At 40.2% G+C, this 17,295-nt stretch overlaps 1 protein-coding gene across 4 annotated transcripts in view; it reads left to right on the top strand.

Moving 5' to 3' along the window:
- IWS1 (interacts with SUPT6H, CTD assembly factor 1) overlaps positions 1 to 17,295 on the top strand; it is a 65,464-nt gene that overhangs the window by 9,617 nt on the left and 38,552 nt on the right. For all 4 annotated transcript variants that reach the window (XM_060016977.1, XM_060016974.1, XM_060016975.1 and 1 more), the window contains exons 3-5: positions 11,410 to 12,481; positions 14,284 to 14,473; positions 15,018 to 15,075. In XM_060016977.1, the coding sequence (XP_059872960.1) occupies positions 11,410 to 12,481; positions 14,284 to 14,473; positions 15,018 to 15,075 (1,320 nt within the window). The remainder of the gene's footprint in view (positions 1 to 11,409; positions 12,482 to 14,283; positions 14,474 to 15,017; positions 15,076 to 17,295) is intronic.

Here is a 17,295-nt window from a genome sequence, read left to right as displayed (position 1 = left end):
TTACTTAAAAAAAATTTTTTTTGTATATCTAGTATACCTTTTTGCTTTGTGGGTTGCCATGAGGCTTACGTAAACTATCTTACAGCAGTCTGCTTTAAGCTGATAACTTCAAGTACATGCTGAAGTTACACATTTTTGCTCTCCCCCACATTTTATGTTTTTGATGTCACACTTTGTCTTTTTCTCTAGTGTACTTGTTAACAAATTATTGTAGTTATATTTTTAATACTCTGTGCAATTTTAATTTCTTTAATAATATTTTTACTATGGTTTTGAGGGTTTTTTTTTTTAGTGGTAGCTCTAGGGTTTACCACATATATTAATCAGAATCAGCTTCAGATTTACGGTAGCTTAATTCCAATGGTATATAGTAAGGTTAGTACTATGTGGCTCTATTCTTTTTCTCTTTTTGTAATATTATTGTTATACATATTATATTTATTAATGCTAAACTCCAACAATGCATTGTTATAGAAGTTATTTCCTTAGTGTAATACGGGTTTGTTCCCACCCACCTTCTTTCTACTGTCATTGGTCTTATGTATTACAGGTCCAGCAAGACAGTATATACATATTACTTTATGCAACTGTTATATAAATCAGTTAAATCAAGAAAGGAAAAAATATGCATTTATACTGTCTTTCATAATTACACAGTTACCTTTACTGGTGCTTATTGTTTTTTCATGTGGATTCACTGAGGTCACTTGCTTTCAGCCTGAAGAACTTCCTTTAGCAGTTCTTGTATGGTGGGTCTGCTTGACAAATTCTTTCCTTTTCTTGGTTATCTAGAAAAGTTTTCATTTCTTTTTTGTTAATTATTTTTGAAAGATAGCTTTGTTGGATATAGGATTCTTAGTTGATAGTTTTTATTTGAACACTTAGAATATGTTATCCCACTGCTTTCTGCCTTCATTGTTTCCATTGAGGAGTCAGCTGTTAATCTTACTGGGTTACTCTTATAGGTGATGAGTCAAATTTCTATTTCTATATATATTCTCTATTTGATATGCTATTGTCATCATGCCTTTATTTTTGTAACATGTTTACAAATGGCCACTTTGAAGTCTTTTCCTGATAAATCTGATATCTGGTTGCTCACACAGGCAGTTTCTATTGGCTGCTTTTTTCCTGGTTATGGGTCATACTTCCCAGTTTCTTAGCATGCCTTTTAATTTATTGTTGGAAACTGGACATTTTAGAGTAATTGTTTAGTGACTAGCTGGATGATTTTAGTGAATACTGTTTCCTCACCCGCAGTTTTAAATCTCTGGTGTTGCATCCTCAGAGATGTGCAGTTTGGGACATGCTCACAGTCACCTGGGATGACGGTGGTGTTAGTAGGGGTCTTTTTTGCTCTTTCTCTGACCACAATCAGCTGTTAAAACTCCACTGATGGGGCTTCCCTGGTGGCGCAGTGGTTGGGAGTCCGCCTGCCGTTGCAGGGGACACGGGTTTGTGCCCCGGTCCGGGAAGATCCCACATGCCGCGGAGCGGCTAGGCCTGTGAGCCATGGCCGCTGAGCCTGTGCGTCCAGAGCCTGTGCTCCACAACGGGAGAGGCCACAATAGTGAGAGGCCCGCGTACTGCAAAAAACAAACAAACAAACAAAAAACTCCATTGATGACTCTGTTATTTCCAGCCATGCTCTGTGGCATAAATTGCTCAACAAGTTAGTCTAATCAAATTCGGGCTCCTTTGAAGGAATGATTTCTGAGGTCTGTGTTTGCTTTGTTCTGACCTCAGGATGGCTCCTCCCAGCTGTATTATTACCTGGTTATCTCCTGCAAACTAGCTGGCCTACAGTTTATTCTGTATTTTGAATCTCCTTCTAAGTGCCTTCCACCAGTCTCCAGTGTTAGTGAAAGTGCCTTAGCCTGAACGTCCCCAAGCTTGGTTACAAATGAAGTTGGTTTCTTTGGGGAAAAATTAGAAGCTATCTACTTTACTGCCTGCTTTTTCCCCAAGCAAAATCTCTGAGCCGGGGCTCTGGAGTTTGGGGTAGGGGGTGGGGAGAGGGTGACGGCAGGTTTCTTTCTGAGTGACATCCCAGTTCTAGAAGCTGAGCTCTCAGTGTGCAGTGGGGATTTGATAGCAGCCTGAGGTGCTCCTGGCTTGCCTCTCTTGGCATGGAACCACTGTCACACAAATTGGGGCAAGGGTGATCAGGGCCCCAGTATTGTCAGTGTGCTGTGCCCAAAGCAGAGCCTTCTTCCTGTGATTGAGTGCTGGGCAGAAGATGGGAGCCCCCACTGGCAATTACATTTGCCTGGAACTTACCTTCAGCAGCAGGTCGCTGGAGGCAGAATGAGAAATGCTGACATCGGGCTCTTCCTGGGAAGACACCCTGCCCCTGGAAGCTGGAGGGAAAGAGTACCCTTTGTTTTTGGCTGCAACAGCCTGGAGTAGAGCCTTTCTGACTGAGCTGTGAAGTTGAAAGTGAGGAGTGGTCTTGGTTCAGATACCAGATACTTCTGCTTCTCTTACCAAATTTTTGTAGATCTTCTTGGATAGATGTTTCTTTATTCTCTCTTTGTCTTTAGGACCATTTCCAGGGGCTTTGAATAGTTGTTTTTAAATACTTTTAACCAGTTTCACTGGAGAGTGGGTCAGCAGAGCTTTTCATTTTCATATCAGAAGTCCTCATCTGGCTTCATTTTTATCTCTTCTAATCATTGGTCAAACCTCTCCATATTCCCCAATTCACATTCCAGAAGAACCCAGGATGCTTTACTTGTCTATTACCACAGTCTCTGTTCAGGCCATTTGGCTCTTTGATCTCACTGGGTCTCCTGCCTGTGTGTGTGTGGGTCCTGTCTGTGGCCTCCTCTGCATGGAGAGCAGCCCAGTGCTGCTTTCCTAAACAGGTGATTCTGAGTAAGCCAGCTGTTGGCATTTGGAGGCAGGCCTGTATATTGCAGGACATTTAGTATCTTGGTTCCCAAACATTAAATAAAATGGTAGTAACATATCCTCTCCAGTCATTGCCAACCAAAAATGGTCCCTCGCATTCACAAATGCCCCCTTAGGGGAGAACCCAGAGCTACCCTTAGGCTGAGAACACTGAAATGAACAAATGACGTGTAGAAAGCATAAGAAAGGAAACAAGAAGTATCCAACAATATAAAAAACTAGTGATTAAAATATAAATAGAACATTTGTAAGAATGGCAATGCGTCCATTAAAATTGTTTTCAAAGAATATTTTGTGACATGGGAGAATTCAGTGTGTTACAGTCATTAAATTAATTGTGATTCTAGATCCTTGTTTACTTTTTTAAAGTAAATTAACACAAAGAAAAGATTGGGAAGAAATTCTTTGTAAAAATTAGAAATGATGGTGATCTTTGGGTTATTAAAGGTGATTTTAATTTTCTTTATGATTTTAATTTTCTTTCTTTCTTTCTTTAATTTTCTTTACTTTCCTGTGTTGGCACATTTAAAGTCAAAGGGAGAATAGTTAGAATAACTGTCCCATCATTTTATATGGTTACCTATTTTTACTAGCATGCGTCAAATAATTTAAAATATATTTTAAAATTACAGAAGGGGCACATACAAAGGGCCATAGGAGGATGGGAGGGTGGGCTGAGTGGACTCTGAGGAACGAGTCTGACATTATTGCCAGATGGAGAAGCCGGTTAGGGGTGCTGGTGATGATTCTAGCTGGAGAGAGCCGCAGGTTCAAAGGCCTAGAATTGAGAAGGACTTGTTATATTTCAAGAATGAGTATTGTGACCTGGAAAGTGGGATAGCTTAATGGAAGATGATACTGAAGAATTGTTTGGGTTAGATGGTGTAACAGCAAATCTCTCTTAGGTGATGATGATAAAATTTTGTATTTGCATAGCTCTTCAGAGTGAAAGGCAGTGTGATGGCCAAAATGTAGTTTCATATATTGGCTTTGCCACTTAATAACCATAATGACTGTCAGCTCCTAGAAAAATTATTTCATCTCTGAGCCTTAGCTCCACCATCTTGACAGTGGGTTAAAATAATTATTATGAGGGCTAAGTAAAACTTACATAGCAGCTCTGAAAACTGTAATAGCAGTTATGTTATGTAGGGGAGGCAAAATTTTACCCCTACCCATCTTAGGTTTTCAGCTGGAATTCTTTAACAAAAAGACATTAACAAGTGAAAAAAACCCGAGTTTATTAACATGTGCAGCATACATCACACAGGAGAAAACTCAACAGAGAGTAACTCAAAGCAGTAGCTTAGAATTCTAGTTTATATAACATCTTCAACAAAGAGTACTAATTTTGTGGAGAAGTGACAGGACAAAGGAAAGCAGTTCTAGGCTTCCAAGGGTGACAGACTGCGAAGGTAAATATATGGGAAGAAACTAATGTAGTAAAGTTTGTTTGCTGATTGCTCTGCTGATGTCTTTGAGCTAATGACAGTCTGTCTCCAGTAATGGGAATATCCTGCCTTTTGAAGGAAAAGGAGGGAAGGTAGAGAGAGCTACTCTTGTGTTTACTGCTTGTTAATTGCCTTCAGATCAAAATTTTTATGTCAGAGGCATATTTTGAGGGGACATAATCTGATTTCCTTTAATTATTTTACAATTAGCCTCTATAGTAATTAGGCAGATTATTTCTTAGGGGGCTAGTTAAGAGTTAATCTTTATGAGGTTGAGGCCCACTGTTTTAAAGCAAAAGAGACTTACCTTATGAAATGAAATTTAAAAATAATATTCTTAAGTTTAGGCCTGGTTTCTTAAAGAAATGTATATATAAGCAATTGCAGTAATAAGTTGATTACATATTTAAATTATTTGTTTCTAGGTTATTAACATCTTTTGGGCTAGGTTTCTAAAAGGGATATGAATATCAGGGGAGTTTTCAAGTATATTTATTCTGTGTAGAGCACTTTGAGAACTCAGAATCTTCACACAATGTTGACGGTAGGGCAGATAGGGAAAAGGGGAATGATTTTTTTTTAAATGTTTTGAATAGTCATCACTGGAAACACATTTTTTAATAAAGCAATTTGAGCATGAATGTGACCTAGTTATAACTAGTTGCCAGTTCTAATTTTTTTGTTGTTTTACTTGAATATTCTCTTGGGGACTTCACTGGTAGTCCAATGGTTAAGATGCCACACTTCCAGGGCAGAGGGCATGGGTTCGATCCCTGTTCTGAGAACTAAGGTCCCACATGCTGCAAGTGCGGCCAAAAAAAAAAAAAAAAAAATTGAACAGTGTGAAATTAGTTGTGGATTGTGGTCAGCTGGTTTTTATTCCACAGAAATACATTGAAGGTAATAAGCATTTAAAAATACAGCTTGTTGGGCTTCCCTGGTGGCGCAGTGGTTGAGAATCTGCCTGCTTAATGCAGGGGACACGGGTTCGAGCCCTGTTCTGGGAAGATCCCACATGCCGCGGAGCGACTGGGCCCGTGAGCCACAACTACTGAGCCTGCATGTCTGGAGCCTGTGCTCCGCAACAAGAGAGGCCGTGACAGTGAGAGGCCGGCGCAGCGCGATGAAGAGTGGCCCCCGCTCGCCGCAACTAGAGAAAGCCCTCGCACAGAAACGAAGACCCAACACAGCCAAAAATAAATATAAATAAATAAATTTTTTAAAAAAAGAAAACTTTAAAATATAAAATAAAAATACGGCTTGTAGATTTCATCTGCATAGAAAAGTAGTGTTCCCTTCCTGAGGTTCTCACAGGAAAAAAGTAGTATGTGGGACAATCGAGGAAGAGATTGTTTGGAAATGCCACATAGTTTCTCCTTGTTTTCTGACTGTAGGCAAAGCCTAGTGGGCACAACCATCCATCTGTCATTGAAGTTGGTGGCAGCCCTGTTAGCTCCAACCTTACTTTGAATTGAGTAAAGATGGCAGTCTGCGGTCATTTGGATCTTTCCACAGAGACGTTGTGCTAGTATAAGGAAAGTATTCCTATGGGGAGTAGATCAGAGCCCGTAGAAGATTCTTGTTGGCTTTGGCCGTCCTTGTTTACCCTGTTTCTTACCAGTTCTTTTGATTCCATCTACACTTCTTTTTTGTGTGTTTGGTTTCAGCCTTTGTCTTTGAGTCTACCAAATTGAGGAGAAGAACATTGTTTTGCTTTGGTTCTTTTTTGTTAAGCATTGTCTTGTGGGTTTGTTTTATTTCAGTGAATTTAATTTGAGTATCTTCTGTATACTGAAGGTAAAAGATTTTTTGATCTTAAGATCATTTTGATCTTAAGTTCATTTATTCAATCATATTATGAAGATAAATGTGTAAAAAATCACCTTTCAGTGAGGTAGAGATACAGGATGCTATGGGGACATGTAAGAAGGAATGACTGACCAGCTCAGCCTTCATAGATGATGTATTTGAGCTGAGTCTTGAAGGGTGAATGTTTCGTAATTAATAAGATATTTTTGTTATAAATGATTAACAACATGTATTGAATGCTCACAGGCACATGCTAACTACATTACATGCATTTGGTCCTCTGAACGGCCCTCTAAGTTATAGAAACTATTTCTGACTCTGTCATATTGAGGAATTGAGGTTTTGAGAAGTTAAGAAAATTTCCCTAGATTACACAGTAGAAGGTGGCTGCGAGCTAGGGTTTGGACCCCAGGTCTTACCGACACTAAAGGCCACGTTGTGAACTGTCACATTATATGGGGCAGAGTCCATTCTACCTAGAGAGGAGGATGGAAGAGGCTTCAGGAAGGGGGTATTTTTGCCTAGTGTTGAGGTATGAAAAGGACAAAGTGAGGTAAAAGCATGGAGGTAACAGTGAAGTTAGTGGTTCCATGTGTCTGCAGTAAAATTATAATGTGTGGTTAGAATCACTTGGATTAGATGTCAAAATGCAGATTCTTTGACCTCTTCCCCAGACTGACTGTATTAATATCTGGAGGTGAGAAGCACAAAAATCTGTATGTTTTCCTCCAAAGCTCCCCAAGTTATTCTTATGCAAAAGTTTGGGAACTGCTGCTGCAGCACATAGGGTTGATGGTGGTGAGAGGGCAGAAATGAGTCTGGAGAGGTAGGCAGGAGTTTGCTTCATCATTATAAACTTTTCTCAGAAATTATTTATTTATTTATGGCTGCGTTGGGTTTTCCTTGCTGCACACGGGCTTTCTCTAGTTGCGGCGAGCAGGGGTTACTCTTCGTTGCGGTGTGCGGGCTCTAGAGCGCAAGCTTAGTAGTTGTGACGCATGGGCTTAGTTGCTCCGCGGCCCATGGGATCTTCGCGGACCAGGGATGGAACTCGTGGCCCCTGCATTGGCAGGTGGATTCTTAACCACTGCATCCCCGGGGAAGTCCCCATTATAAACTCTTAGGCTTTGTGTAGACATTTTCTTTTTCTAATAGTCATCAGGAGTGCTTCTGTTTTTGACTGATTCTAAGATCAACCAGCTCTAAGATCAACAAAGGGCACTGGTATACATCTTCATTTTGTTATGTGTGTGTGTGCTTGCTGTAAAGCTGGAGTTTCTCAGAGTCAAAGCCTTGCAGCGTTCCAGGACCTACCCTGGATTAACAGCATTGTGTAGTAAAAACTGGATTTCCCAGATTCTTCCTTATGCTTTTAAGATGATATGTATTGACAAACTCCAAGACGAGTATTTCAAATATATCTTCTGGAACTAAGGTCCAGTAAAACATGTTTTTGAAAATGCTCCTATACATATTTCTTCATGGAATTTACTGTGTGACTTGGTGTTGAATGTTGTACCAATTTATGATGGAAGGTTGGAATGCAAGTTCAACAGTTTTGAGTTTCTTCTACTGGAAACAGGTGTCCTGAGTTGTTTGGTTCTTTACAAGGACTCTTATTTGACATTCTTATACTACTTTGTAATTTACAAATTGACGTTTGCCTTTACAGCAGTTTTATTATTTATTTTGTAATTTAAAAATGTTAATTATCTCTGTGCATGTGTATTATGGCACTGGTCATAAAGGGTGTGTTACTGTTTGATTGCTGAGATAAATGATCAGATCATTCATTATGGGTAACCAGAAGTTATTTATAACTACAATGTAAATGATCATAAGAGGGAAGTGTGAGGCATTATAGACATTTCTAAAGCCTCTGAGGACACTTAGAGTGCTTAATTTCTCTGACAGGTAAAATTAGGGATTTTTAAAAATATTATTAAGAAATAGCATTTAAATGGCAGCTTCTACTATTGATTTGTTGTACTCATATTTGACTTTTTAAAAACTGTATTTTGGATTTTTTTTAAGTTTGCAATTTAGACTAATTGCTGAAACCAGTCTAAAATTTTTGAGTAGTGTTTTGATAACTTTTAAGCTTAACTCTTTTCCCAAATCCTATGATGTCTTCACCTAACTGCCTTCTTTAACTTGAGTCTGTCGACCAGTACTTTCTTACTGCAGTGATTTCCCACGTTTTCCCCACTGTGCCACACATAATGGATAGATACTCAGGATTTTATGAGACTCCTCAAAAATTGATGGGAATTCATAAGTTTCACAATCATGAATTACATGTAATGTCCTTGTAATGGTTGCTTGTTTGGAATGCATACACCATGTGTTGGGAAGTCCAGGGTAGAGTGTAACAGATAAGTTTTGGGAAGACTACTCAGTTCATGGTATCTCTCCTTTCTTTGGGAGTGGCTCCCAGTGCTGTGCCCCTGCTCTGGCATTGAGTCACAGAGTAACGACATCCTCTGTTGCCGTGGCCCGTTAGATTATGTCTCCTGGGGATTTAAAATTTAGATCCTGGACACTGAAATTTAGCAACGTGAGAGCTGAGTCATGTTATTGATAGTGCTCTAGTGAAAGGTCCTTGAGTTTCCTTTCCTAAGCTCTCTGAGCTGCCTTGGTTCCTACCCTTCTTGAGCCTTTAGCCATTTATTCCACTTTGATTCTGGAAAGATTGTTCTTTTTTTCTGGAGCTAGCCTGAGATGATTTCTGTTGTTTGCAGCTGAGTCACACACGAACATGTTGCTAGAGTTATGTCATGTGTATGCCATGGAAAGCATTCCGAAAGCCAGTTAACAATTTCCCCTTTCGCCTCCTGCTTTAGTTGCCTCTGCTGGTACCTGTATGTTTCGTCTTCTGCCCTCAGTAATGCAGTTAACTTCTTAATTCAGTCATCACAAACTAATTCCCAGTACCTGTTGTCTACACACCTTTTATAGCTTAGTCTCATATAGATCACTTCCGGTAGGCTTTCGGAATGTCACACATACCTTCATAGCAGTGCATGTTATACTGTATTGTTATGGTATATTTGGCTGGCTCGTTAGACAACATTTCCTTAAGGTCAGGCACTGAGACATGTTCAGCCTTGATTCCTGGCACCTTGCACGTAGTAGACATTAAACAAATACTTGTTGAGTTAATTATTCCTCACTTTAAATTATTCTCATTTAACTCTTTTCATTAAATGAGAAAAGTAATTACTTTCTTACACAGTAAGTAAGTAAGTAAGTAGGTAAGTAAGTAATTACTTAGTAAGAATTTACTGTGATTTTGTATATACCAGACACCATTCTGTGCTCTGAAGCACAGAATGTGCCTTCTCAGTGAGGAAAACAGACCAAAAAATGCCTGCCTTCTTAGGGCTTACATTCTGGATAGTTAATTTTTTCATCTATATTCTTTTAAAATATAACAATTAAATTCTGAAGTATGGCCAAGAGTAAGCTTCTAGCAATATATAGAGTACTATATCTTGTACTGTATCAAAAGGTTCTATGTTATTTCTCCTGTCCTAATTTAATAGATAAATGCCAGTTTCATTGGGGTAGTAGGATGTATGACTGACAGGGAAGCCAGTGCTATGCTGTGAGTGTCCCGTGATAATAAAAGAAAAATATCTTTGGGAAATTTGAAAAGCTTATTATTTTAGAAAGTTTCCTGAATGTGTTATACTTGAATGAATATGTATAGCAGTTACTGTATCTTTGGAACTCTGTGCTATCAAGATGGCAATGAAATATGGAGGGGAAAAACCCTCAAACATATTTTATAAGCTTATTTTGTAATTTTTTGTACTCTTTCTGAAGTTGTAGACACAACATACTTAATCTTCTTTAAATGAGCCCGAAGCAAGTTAAAGTGTGGGTTTTGTGAAAACATTTTAATGCCTTTTATCTTGTCACTGTATATTCTCTTACTGCTTAATTATTTCATTGCGTGATATGGTGGGCATATACTTTATTAAAGGCTCTTTGTTCCTTGAAAATTGATCTGTGGTAAGTTCAGGAAATGTCCGTCATATATTCTAAAGAAAAATATTTGGCTCAGGGCTTCCCTCGTGGCGCAGTGGTTGAGAGTACGCCTGCTGATGCAGGGGACAAGGGTTCGTGCCCCTGTCCGGGAAGATCCCACGTGCCGCGGAGCGGCTGGGCCCGTGAGCCATGGCCGCTGAGCCTGCGCGTCCGGAGCTTGTGCTCCGCAAGGGGAGAGGCCACAACAGTGAGAGGCCCGCGTACTGCAAAAAAAAAAAAAAAAAAAAAATTTGGCTCAGTAAACTTTTAAGGGGGAAAACCCAAACACAGAAGTACTTTACTTTTTAAGCCAGAATATTAATTACCATGTTACTGAAAGTAAAGATACTATTATAGAAGGGAAAAAATTCCCCACATTCTAGTTATTAGTATTTTGGTATGTTTAGTTTTATATATTTTTCTCTGCATTTAAAAAACATAGCTATAATATCAAATTTGTACCCTAGAGTTTTCAGATTACTTCATATGACATTATTTGTTAGTATAGCTAGATTAGTCAGTGTTTTCCCTAAAACTTAAACTTTTGTGCCAGGGTTACTGGATATATGTCCCAAGACTGCTGTAAGCCTCAGTTTTCTTATCATGAAAAATACTCTCGTGAGGAGTAAACTAGCAGGAGAGACCCTAACATGGTATTTGGCTCTGTTAATTGCTCCTCTGCTCCTCTCCTTATTTGTTCAGATTCACTTGGGAGAATGTGCCCTAAGTATAATTTGGCCCTTTAAGTAAAGTAAAGTTTTATAGTTCTCTTCCTTAAAAGAACTTTAACGTTATAAAACCCAAGAATGTTCCTTTTTTAAGAGAACTTGGGTACATGTTTGCTTGTATGTACTTAAAGAATATATTTAGGAGCTAGAATTATATGAGAAAGTTAAGGTTTATTTTTTGTTGTTGTTTAATCTAGCTTTTCAAAGTATAAGGTACCGTAGAGTAATCTGGGGGTCTGTGCTTTACAGATTCATGAAGGCAGGTTATCGTTCCTCATTTTGGGATCTAAACCGTGCTACCATTTCACAGATGAATGGCCTTTTTAAAAGTGGGATGTTTCTATATACGTATAGGATGAGAATTCTACATTTAAGCATGCGTATTCCTGCTTTTTTTTGAAGCTGAAAATTTTTAACATTTTTACTACCAAAGCTTTTTTTGCACTTTCCTAATTTTTTCTCCCTTGATTTTTCAGAATGAACCTAGTGATCGAGAAGATGGTCTCAACAAAAGACATCATGTGACAGACTCTGAGAACGATGACCCCTCAAATCTTAATGCCAGTGACTCTGAAAGTGAGGAGCTTCAAAGGCAAAAGGACAGCGACTCTGAATTTGAAGGGCATGCAGAGCCTCCTGCGAGTGATTCTGAAAACGAGGATGCCAATCACCATGGGAGCGACTCTGAGAATGAGGAGCCCAGGAAGCTACCTGTGAGCGACTCTGAAAACGAGGAGCTGCTTAATGGGCACGCAAGTGACTCCGAAAATGAAGATGTTAGGAAGCCCCCTGCCAGCGATTCAGAGGTCGAAGAGCTCCCCAAAAGTCCTGCCAGTTACTCGGAAACAGAGGATGCTCTAAAACCCCAAGTCAGTGACTCTGAGAGTGAGGAGCCCCCAAGACACCCAGCCAGTGACTCGGAAAATGAGGAACTTCCCAAGCCTCGAGTTAGTGACTCTGAAAGTGAGGAGCTGCCCAAGCCTCGGATCAGTGACTCAGAAAGCGAGGACCCGCCAAGGCAGCAAGCCAGCGACTCGGAAAATGAAGAGCTTCCCAAACCCCGTATCAGTGATTCGGAAAGCGAGGACCCCCCAAGGCACCAAGCCAGTGACTCGGAAAATGAGGAGCTTCCCAAACCCCGAATTAGCGATTCGGAAAGCGAGGACCCCCCAAGGCACCAAGCCAGTGATTCTGAAAATGAGGAGCTTCCCAAGCCCCAAGCCAGTGACTCTGAGAGCGAGGAGCCTCAGAAGGGGCCTGCCAGCGATTCAGAAGCCGAGGCTGCCCCCAGACACAGACAGAAGCCGGAGTCTGACGAGGACAGTGAGGGGGAGAATAAGAGAGAGGACACAGAAATGCAGGCTGACCCCTTTCATTCCGATGCCCATGTAGACAGGAAGCGGTTCAACAGTTCTGACAGCGAGGAGGAAGAACCAAAAAGGCCCAAAATTGACAGTGATGAGGATGAAGAAAAAGAGGGGGTGGAGGAGAAAGTGGCAAAGCGGAAAGCTGCTGTGCTTTCTGATAGTGACGATGAAGAGAAAGCATGTAAGGGACTATTTTGGGCTGTTTATCCTTAGCTTTACTTTTATTTATTTATTTATTTATTTGGCTGCATCGGGTCTTAGTTGAGGCACACGGGCTCTCTAGTTGTGGGACGCAGGCTCCGTAGCACACGGGCTCAGTAGTTGCGGCACGTGGGCTTGGTTTCCCCATGGCATGTGGGATCTTAGTTCCCTAATCAGGGATTGACCCTGTGTCCCCTGCATTGGAAGGCAAATTCTCCGCCACTGGACCACCAGGGAAGTCCCTCCATAGCTTTACTTGTTGTCTAAGCTTATAACTATGAAGGATTGTTTCTTTTCCTGGAATGTTAGGTCTGTATTCTCTTATTCAACTTGATGTTCTAAAATATCACCAGGACACTGGTTTTCATTGGCAAGTGTTTCGGTTTTTTGTTTTGTTTTGTTTTTTGTTTTGGTGTTTTTGGCTGCACAATGTGGCTTGTGGAATCTTAGTTCCCCCACCAGGGATTGAACTCATGAGGTTGGCAGTGAAAGCCTGGAGTTCTAACCACTGGACCACCAGGGATTTCCCTCATTGGCAAGTCTTAATATTCCTTAAATTTCCTTTGTTGTTCTAGCAGCATTTGTTAAGTTCTGACTGCCTCAAAATGATAAACTAGACTGCACTGCAATGGCAATATGAAAGATTTCTATGAAAATATAAATTTTTTAAAAGATTTTTTATTTATTAATTTATTTTTGGCTGCGTCAGGTCTTAGTTGCGGCATGTGGGATCTTCCGTGCAGCTCGCAGGCTCTTCGTTGTCCGCGGGCTTCTCTCTAGTTGTGGCTTGCAGATTTTCTCTCCCTAGTTGTGACGCACAGACTCCAGGGTGTGTGGGCTCTGTAGTTGTGGTGCGCGGGCTCCAGAGTGCATGGGCTCTGTAGTTTGCAGCATGCGGGCTCTAGTTGAGGTTTGCGAGCTCAGTAGTTGTGGCATGAAGGCTTAGTCGCCCCGTGTGGGATCTTAGTTTCCTGACTAGGGATCAAACCCACTTCCCCTGCATTGTAAGGCGGATTCTTTACCACTGGACCACCAGGGAAGTCCTTTTTTTTTTTTTTTTTTTTTTTACTGGAAAGGGTAATGTTTCAAAAGAATACTTTTACATGAAAACCCAACCTTATCCAGAGTTAACTGTGGTCTCTTTGACAGCTAATGCACTACATCCCATCTAGACAGTGACTGAGCTCTCATGGGTACCTGTCTTCAGTTGTTAAACATTGTTGAATGCCCAAATTTAAGGAAGTTTCCGAGGGACTCTATTTAGAGACTCCGTGTCTCCACAAAATATTCCAATCTTTACTACTTGATTACTTTCTTATGAAACATCTTTTTGGGAAAAGGCATTTCTTTATAACCCGACAGTTGTTAAAGGAGAAGGGAAAAGAGCACCACATGTGCAGTTTACTAAGGTAGATGAGAAATTCCAGATTGAGCAGTGATGGATGGCTGAGGAGCATGGGGATTCCACAAAAGAATATCCAAGCCTTTAGAGTTCTGCTAATATTAGGCAGCATAGAAGGGATTCTACTCTTATTTTCTCTGTTCCCCCAAACGAAAGGTAGCTATTGATGCCAGTCTTCATCTTTTGGCCACTTTTTCCTATATAGCAGATAATTGTAAGATGACTCTGCATCTTTTAGCTATTTATTTATTTTTTATTCTAAACTGTGTATCATGAGGCCTTTGGTTTTGGCCACGTACTGACATTTTAGAGCACCTGTTGTACTTAGTAATACAGTGACTGTGATGGAGTAAGATTAATGATGATTTTTTTTTCAACAGCAGCAAAGAAGAGTCGTGTTGTCTCTGATGCAGATGACTCTGACAGTGATGTTTTGTCAGACAAATCAGGCAAAAGAGAGAAGACGATAGCATCTGACAGTGAAGAAGAAGCAGGGAGAGAATTGTCTGATAAGAAAAATGAAGAGAAGGACCTGTTTGGGAGTGATAGTGAGTCAGGGAATGAAGAAGAGTAAGTGGCAGTGTAACCTGAACTTCCCAGGGTTCATACAAGGCGGTAGAGAGGGGCTTGTCTTTCAGGGTTTTTAAACTTGTATTAAAATTCCGTGTTGAGGTGTAATACAATATGCCCTGCCTAATTTCATGACCTTGGGGGATTCAGGATTTTAGGTCCTGAACTATTGCTGCATGCTACAACATGGATGAACCTCAAAAATATTATCTTAAGTGAAAGAAGTAAAGAGGACATGTTAACTGATTCCACTTATGTGAGGTTCAAGAACAGGCAAAACTAATCTGTGGTGGTGGAAATCAGAGTGGTGGTTGCCTCTGGGATGTTGATAGGGGGGACTGACTAGAAAGGGCCACAAGGGAACTTTCTGGGGAGATGGAACTGTTCTGTTAGGGTAAGGGTTACGTGAATGTGTCAAAACCCATTGAGATGGACACTTGAGATCTGCATGTTTTACTGTTATTAAATTATACCCTATTAGAAAAATATTTTGATTCCTATGCAAATGAGAAGAAAGCAAATGAAAGTTTTTTATATTTTCTAGAAATCTTATTGCAGACATATTTGGAGAATCTGGTGATGAGGAGGAGGAAGAATTTACAGTAAGTATTAGACGGAAAGATTTCCTCTTTGATTATGCTATGCTTTTTTTGTTTTTATGGCAGTGGGTGTCTAGTAGGAGATTCCAATAAGTAGAAATAAATAGCTATGATGTATCCAGTAGAAAAATCTAGAACAAAGGTATTCGGAAAGTGAAATAAAGGGGTCTACAAAGACATAAAAGGAAAATAACGGGCAAAATTGAATTAAAGGGAGGAAGGAACACATTAAGAGACAATGAAACGCGCTTTATAATGCTAAAGAGAAAGAATCACAGCAGTTACGGAGCATCTGATGATAGCAATGGCACATGAGGTAATTTGGACCAGCCCTTCTGCTAAGGACAACTACAGAAGCTAGACGAAATGTTTAAAAAATCTGCTCATCATCATAAGAACTAGGTAACAAAGAATTACTAAGCCAAAAACCAGCAAAAGATAGAAACCTAAAGAGGTAAGCTCAGCATTTAGAACTGCTTTTTCTGGGATGTTCATCTGCTCAAGCTGAGAGGCTAAATTTATTTTTGATTGCCTCAAGGCTTAAGAGAGAAAACTGGAAGGTCGGGGCCTGCTGAGGTTAGGGGACCCTGAAAACCCCATGCTCTGGATTGAGACTGCTAGGATTAAGGGTGAACTGGAAGTTAGAATAGCCTTTGCTCAGATTTTAGGCCATCTTTGAGTCATCTAGCAACATAGAGAACCTCAGTCTCAGAAGTTTTTTTGTTTTTTTTTTAACATCTTTATTGGAGTATAATTGCTTTACAATGGTGTGTTAGTTTCTGCTTTATAACAAAGTGAATCAGTTATACATATACATATGTTCCCATATCTCTTCCCTCTTCCGTCACCCTCCCTAAGTCTCAGAAGTTTGATTGCAGTGATTCTTAAACCATTGGCTGGCTCTCAGCCACCTGACATATGCAAACAGAAATCCTTTCAGGACAAAAGTAACATCATCACAGACCTCCAATTATTTCTGTAGTTTTTCAAATACACAGTACACACTTATCTGTAACATTTAAAAAGAAACAATAGTAACAGCAGATAACAGAAATAGACCTAGGGGCTCTAGATATAGGAATTTTAGATATTGCCTTTAATATATATATGTTTAGCAAGGTAAAGGATTGAAAAGTTTCTTAGAGCAAACAGTTTTTTTTTAAATACCTGAAAAAGAACCAAGTAGAAATTCTGGGACTTTGAAAATACAGTAACTGAAATTAAAAACTTGGTGGTTGAGTTTAACAACAGATTAGACGTATTTGAAAAGAAAATGAGTGAACTGGAAGGTAAGTTAGAAAGAACTATGTAGAGGGAGTTCCCTGGTGGCACCGTGGTTAAGACTCTGCGTTCCCAAGGCAGAGGGCCCAGTTTCAATCCCTGGTCAGGGAACTAGATCCCATATGCATGCCACAACTAAGAGTATGCATGCCACAACTAAGGAGCCCACCTGCTGCAACGAAATAAATAAATAGAAGGAACTAAGGAGCCCGCCTGCTGCAACCAAGACCTGCCACAACTAACTAAATAAATAGAAGGAACTATGTAGAATGAAGCATTGATATTAGTGTGGAAAATGTAAAAAATAAAGCATAAATTATGCATGAGAAGGTTTAACAGAGTGACTTGGAATCCCAGAAGGAGAGGGGAGGAAATGTATATGTATATATATCAGAAACAATATTTAAAGAAATGATTCATAAAGCCATAGAGTCTAGAAGTTCTACAGATTGCAAGCAGGATAAAAACAAAGCAATCTACACTTAAATATTGGGTTGGCCAAAAAGTTCGTTCGGGTTTTTCTGTAACTTTTTTTTTTTTTTTTTTAATTTATTTATTTATTTATTTTTGGCTGTGTTGGGTCTTCGTTTGTGTGCGAGGGCTATCTCTAGTTGTGGCAAGCGGGGGCCAGTCTTCATCGCGGTGCGCGGGCCTCTGACTATCGCGGCCTCTCTTGTTGAGGAGCACAGGCTCCAGACGCGCAGGCTCAGTAGTTGTGGCTCACAGGCCTAGTTGCTCCGCGGCATGTGGGATCTTCCCAGACCAGGGCTCGAACCCATGTCCCCAGCATTAGCAGGCAGACTCTCAACCACTGCGCCACCAGGGAAGCCCTCTGTAACTTTTTTAAAAAAAAAATTAATCATTATTTACTTCTGGTTGCACTGGGTCCCCACTGCTGCGCACAGGCCCTCTCCCCGTTGCAGCAAGCGGGGACCACTCTTT

Source organism: Delphinus delphis, chromosome 7 (genome assembly GCF_949987515.2).
Source record: "Delphinus delphis chromosome 7, mDelDel1.2, whole genome shotgun sequence".
Classification (NCBI taxonomy): domain Eukaryota; kingdom Metazoa; phylum Chordata; class Mammalia; order Artiodactyla; family Delphinidae; genus Delphinus; species Delphinus delphis.
Note: the sequence above shows the minus strand (reverse complement) of the source record. Positions and strands in the feature narration are given on the sequence as shown.